We start from the raw sequence: 6,433 nt of genomic DNA on the forward strand, positions 1-6,433 counted from the left end.
TTTATCTGTTATATCGTTTGATCGATATTTTTGAAAGTATCGACACTTTATAGGCGCTTAAACTGCTTCTCTTTTAAATTAACGAAGTGTCGATCCTTATATTAAAGTACCGACACTTTAAATATATTCGGCACCGCTTTACCGGTTTTATCATTTCAATACTGGTTTTGTTATAGTTTTACCTGTTATATCGTTGTGGATCGATACATTTTTAATTTGGATCGACACGAACCGACAAGTTAAGTTTGTCGGTTACACAATTTTTTAATATTTTTTCATAACTTAGACCTACTACATTATTATTAGTCAACATTTTCGATAGCGCTAAACCAAATTTATTAATTATCTTTTAATATATCCGCTAACACTATATATTAACCCGCCGTTCCTGAGACATTCCCAGAAACTTTTGGTTATATTCTCGTATAAATCAAAACAAACAACACATTACTGCTGCTATAAATGGATTGGGTTTAACTGGACAGGACGAGTCCAGCATGAAACGTAACAATATAAAGCAGGAAAACGGCCATAAAAACGAGATTATAGTGGGACCAACCAGATCAACGGCCATAAAAACGAGATTATAGTGGGACCACATAGATCAACGGACCGATCTGTCAAACTTCCTGCAACCGCTATTCTTTTGTCGGCACATTCAAATGCGAGCCAACTAAGCGATTGCAACGAATCGAAAAAAGGTATCGGCTACAGCGGATTCTTATTCCTCACTCTTTCTTCTTTCGTCTTACGAATCTTACCCGAGAAACCAAGCAAACACAGAATTTTATTCACGCCGAGGGAGAAAAAGAAAGAACTTAGAATTTATTATTTTATTGATTTTTTTTTTTGGTTGAGGGGAAATTGGGAGAGAAAGTGAAATAAGATGAAGATCACGGCGTTAGTGGTGTTGAAGTGCAATCCGGAAGGATCCGATCCGATTATACTAGCCAACGCAACCGATGTGAGCCGTTTCGGTTACTTCCAAAGGCCAAGCGTCAGGGAGTTTATCATCTTCGTTTCTCGAACTGTAGCTAAACGTACCCCTCCCGGTCAGCGTCAGTCCGTCCAGCACGAAGGTCGGTCATTTCTATTCAACCTTATTTATCTTTCTTGATTTAGGGTTAGGAGGATAGTATTTTCTTTGTCTGTGACTCATATCTGTTCGATTCGATTCTTAACACTGTGTTTAGATCTTTTTTCTTCTATCTTGTATTAGCTTGTTAATTTTTTTCTGTTCCAAACGAGATTTAATAGCAAAAGGAAAGCATAATTCGAATGCTGTTCTAACTACTAATGAAGATTTGACTTAAAAGTTATGGCTGATCTTTTCTATATTTGTTGATTTCGTTTCTCTTTGAGGTTTTAGTGTATGATTTGGTTGATTCTAATGAGACTGGGAAATTATGATCGTATTTTATTCTGAAGTCTCTAATTTGTTGTTTGGTGATATTAATGTAGAGTACAAGGTTCATGCTTACAACAGAAATGGACTGTGTGCCCTGGGATTTATGGATGATCATTATCCTGTTCGAAGTGCTTTTTCGCTTCTCAACCAGGTAAAAGACACTAAGTGCTCCATTTTTGCTGTTCCGTTATTTCCTTGCAACCAAGTAAACAAAACTTTAGCTCTATCTCTTAGTTCTTGTAGCTGATCCTGAATATATGAAAGCTAAGGCTTGTTTGGTTTGATTTGGTTTAGATATGATGTACCACGTCAGTTATAATTTTCTTTTAGATATGATTATTCTTTGTTTTGGATTCACTTGTGAACCAGTCACGTTTTTGCTTGATGCTTGGTATGGATGTTATTGTTAGTGTTATAGATAGATAGATGGACCAGTCGAGGAAGAGCGTGCATATACAATGCCTTAGGATTGAAAGATGATTTCAAGTGTCTGGGTCACATATTATATCACATTTGACATGCGAATGTTTTTTACTGTTCTTTGCTTTGATTGTGAAAATTTTCTGTTAGCTTTTATCATTCTTTGATAAATTCCAAATGATGATGTTTGCCAGGTGTTAGATGAATATCAGAAAAATTTTGGGGAGTCATGGAAAAATGCGAAAGCGGATAGCACTCAACCTTGGCCCTATCTGAATGATGCTTTGACCAAATTTCAGGTATCAGTTATTTTCTTTATGCATGTCTGCTGTAGTTCTAATGTGGTAAGTGAATTGTACTTTTCAAATCATATCAGAGCCTACCTAAAGAATATTAGTTGGAGATTTAGGGAAGTTGTTTTGAAAATCCTTTTCTAACCCTCTTTCTACCTTCAGGACCCTGCAGAGGCGGATAAATTATTGAAAATTCAGAGGGAGTTGGATGAAACTAAAATCATCCTTGTAAGTGTTTTCTGTTGATGCATAGATTAGTGATCTTGTATGTATTTCCTTTATCTTTCAGATATCATAGCATGGAATCTTCACCTTGGAATATCATTGCATTGACAATTTATACTTGTATTGACTGTTTGTTTGTCTAACATGCAAAACACTTGCTTTAGATCAAAATTGTTTTTGCTTTGATGTTGATATAAATGATGACAATTATAGAAAGATTTGTTTATACATAGCAAACTAATTAAGGTCATCATGGATGTTGCATAATTGGTTTTGTGCATTTTTGGTTTACAATTTGCAATATTGCAATTTCTTACTCTGTTATTAGGGAAACCAAATTGGGTTTGTTGATGTTATAACCTATTTTCATTGGAGGAAAGAAAATTGTTGGTGGAATATTTAAGTTTAAGATATATCAACTGCTAAATGGCTATTTAGATAAGAATAAAAAGTCCATGGTTATTGCCAATTGAAGTATGTTTATGTTCCATTCTTTGCATGTGGTCGTTTCTAATTAGTTCACATTTCCAAGATACAGAACCTTCAGCAGATTGTTTTCTTGTTTGATATGTTTGGCACATAAGCAATTAATGAGAGTGCCATATGTTCATTTTCTATCTATTTTCTCAACAAGAGGATTTTGAAGGAGAACATTGTTTATCAAATGGCTAAATAGCAGCCTACGCCACATCTTCATAATCCCTAATTTTTTGTCGACTATTGCTGTTAAACATGCAACTTGAATTGAAGATGAGATGATGAAATAATTACTATGTTTTTGTTAGCACGACTGATTAATAATTCTTCTGACACATTGAAATGATCATTTAATCGATGCAGCACAAAACTATTGATAGTGTACTTGCACGAGGTGAGAAGCTAGACAGTTTGGTTGAGAAGAGTTCAGACCTGAGTGCTGCATCTCAGGTACACGTGCAACACTTAACACAAATCACCAATTTGCATATCCATCAAATTCTGCTTTTCAAGACCCGTGTTTCTTTCCTATTATCATTTTCCCCTTGTAGTAGTTCTCCATTGCAGTGTCAGTTTTACTTTATACCCTCATCCCTTTTCTTTCTGTTTTAGCACTTTTTTACCATCTTCACTTCACTGTAAATCTAACTACTGTATGTTGTTGCTAATTCTGGTTATTGAAACAGATGTTCTACAAGCAGGCTAAGAAAACCAATCAATGTTGCACCATATTGTAGACTTCCTTGAGAAAGCTAGATATGCAATTCACTTGTGTTAGACTCTAAAGCAGATGGCTGTAATTTGTTTATATATGGTTTATCAAAGATTATTTGGTTGTGAGAATTCCCGATATTTCCCTTTCTTTTGGGGGAAAACAATTAGTGTTCCCACTGGCGGTGTATGACAAATAGTAGATCATATTTCTTGTTTCTGTGGATATAATATAATAATTTGTGTTGTGGCTTGTTTTGTGTTGTTTTCGGTGAATCCTTATTTATTGCCGAGGTTGGGTTTTGGGTACGCACTACATAAGGAAAAATTTCGCTTTATTTTGGTCAACAGCTCGGACTGAGCCATGCCCATGCCCATGCCCAAGCTTACATCACCGACAAAAATGCATGTCGGTTTTTTACTCGAGTCTTTTCCTTTTCCTCATTTTTACCATGAAGTGATTATAGAATAACCATGCGAAACACAACACATAACATTTCTCATTGTACGTAAATTTCATAATATATGTTCTTTAATAGTAGCTGTGCTTCGTGTATTTTTGTATGCATCTGTATACCCTATACAATGGCTAATGATGTGACAGATAGGTTAAAGTGGTTTGTTTTTTAAGTTTGAGGGTCAAATTAATTTTTTAAGTTTAAGGCTTATTTGATTTTTAAAAAATATAAAAATATTCAAAAGCTTTAATATAATAATACAAAGAATAAAAATTAAATTACTAAAACATTTTAAAATATATTATTATTTTGTTTTTAAAATAAAAATGAAATAAAACTCAATTCAGAATTCGCCTCTAAATTTTAATTTGAATTTGAATTTTATTTTTATTTTGTTGAGACGTATTTAATATTTCTTGATTTTTTAAAGTAAAGATTAAAGTGACAAAAAAAATCTCAAAGACGTGAAGTTCATATCTACCTAACTTTATAGAGTTGTATCTAGGTATGGGCATGAGACCTGAACTTGATGGGTTTCGACCCGACCCGATCATCGTGTCGGTTTTTTTATTTAAATCGGATTTGGGTCGGGTCAGATTTGAGTTTAGGGTGAAAAATACCCGACCCGACCTGACATGAAATTTTATTACCATATATATTTAAGAATAATTACAATAATATCCTCCATATTTTATTTTTTTCAATTAAATCACTGTTTTATTGAATAAAAATATTATTTTTTTATTATTTCAAGCCGGGTAGAATCAAATTCAAATTTTATCTCAAACCATTAGGTTTGGTTCGAGTTGGGTGGAGGGTATATATTTTTCGGGTTGGGCCGGTCGGGTGAAAGTTGTAAAACTTTTGGGTCGGGTCGGGTTGGCCGAAACCTAACCCACACTCATCCCTAGTTGTATCTATAAAAAATGATGGGAAAAGTCGATATTCCAACTTTTTCATAAGATCAAGTTATATTCACTAAAAATGTTCCTCATAATTTTTTTTAATTATATGGTTTCATGACAATTTATAAATAAATTTTAATTTCATAATTTTTTATAAGACTTTATAGTATTTATTTTATTCGTTTTTATAAAAAAATTAGTGAAATAAGTTTTAAAAATACACTTAAAATTTAAGATAATTAGATATAAATATATAAAATAAAATTTATGCAGGAAGAACGAATTTATATTTATATTAATAAAAGTCAATTTAAATTCGAGGTTAAAAAGTAAAAAATATTTTTAATTTTTTTAGTAATTTAATTTTTTAGTTTAGGTATTATTATATTTAAGTTGTTGAATATTTTTGTATTTTGAATTTAATTTTTTTAAAAATTAAATAAGTCTTTAAATTTAAAAAAAAAATCAATTTGGCCTTTGGACTTAAAAAAAACTACTTTAGCGCATCTGCTAAATTACCAACTATTTTGGAAATGTCACATCAATACTATGGATTGTCATTTTAGCACTATGAGCTGCTACATCAGCATCGTAACGATTAACGATGAAAATCTTCTGTCAAAAAGTCACGTTAGATTTTTTTATAAGTTCGAGGACCATAAGTTTAATGAAAAACTATTATTTAAATTTAAAATATAAATAATTATTAATATATTCAATACATTAAATATAAAAATACTACAAAATCAAATTATTAAAAAAAGATATAACTACATTGAATGCAAAAAAATAGGGACTTTATTAATTTTTTTAATAAAAGTTTGAAGGTTTTAGATGTCATTAAATAAAAAAGTTGCTAGAAAAATTTGAACTCGTGTTTTTTTTGTTCTATTTGTTCAAAATTTTAAAAAAATTTAATAAATATATTGAAAACATTTTTTTTCATGTTTTTATTTTTCAAAAATCTTTTTTTAATTTTATAACCAAATAAAATTTCTTCGATGTTTTTTATTTTCTAAGAAAATGAAAATGACATATTTTCTAGAATCAAACGAAAATGAAAATAGATTTTTATCAATGAGAGTTGGTTCAAGTGGTAAGTAGCTTGATATCGCTTAAGAGAGTATCGAGTTCGAGTCATTGTGAATGAAAAAATCCATGTTGTGAGATTCACCCACCTAAGTTAGATGTGCGACCCGGGTCAGTCCGAATTAGTTAAGATGAAGCCTTGAAACAGAAAGAAAAAAATAATTTATATTTTCTAGAACCTAATGTAGCCTTAAAGTTCTTAATTTTCTATTTTTTTTTATTTTTTTATAAGTTTTATAAGGTCTTCAAATTCCTAAAACCCTCCAATTAGTAAGACATTCAGGTAACATCATTTATCAATTTGATTAAAAGCAGTGTTGACTTTCGAATTAATAGAGGTGAGTGATGGTAACAAGATTAGATCTTAAAAAAAACAGCAAGACATTGGTGAAGACATAAGACTATTGACGTGGAAAGAAAATGACAAATCAGTATCAAACATATGAT

General features: G+C 31.3%; 1 protein-coding gene across 1 annotated transcript; it reads left to right on the forward strand.

Annotated features, from left to right (window-relative positions):
* Positions 1-670: 670 nt before the first annotated feature.
* On the forward strand, positions 671-3,789 carry LOC120149318 (VAMP-like protein YKT61). The gene is made up of 6 exons (XM_039162143.1): positions 671-1,079; positions 1,462-1,559; positions 2,023-2,127; positions 2,284-2,349; positions 3,187-3,273; positions 3,510-3,789. Exons 1-6 carry the CDS (start codon positions 887-889, stop codon positions 3,558-3,560), a joined length of 600 nt encoding a protein of 199 aa, XP_039018074.1. The 5' UTR covers positions 671-886; the 3' UTR covers positions 3,561-3,789.
* Positions 3,790-6,433: the final 2,644 nt, after the last annotated feature.

Source organism: Hibiscus syriacus, unplaced genomic scaffold (assembly GCF_006381635.1).
Source record: "Hibiscus syriacus cultivar Baekdansim isolate YM2019G1 unplaced genomic scaffold, ASM638163v2 tig00111000_pilon, whole genome shotgun sequence".
Classification (NCBI taxonomy): Eukaryota; Viridiplantae; Streptophyta; class Magnoliopsida; order Malvales; family Malvaceae; genus Hibiscus; species Hibiscus syriacus.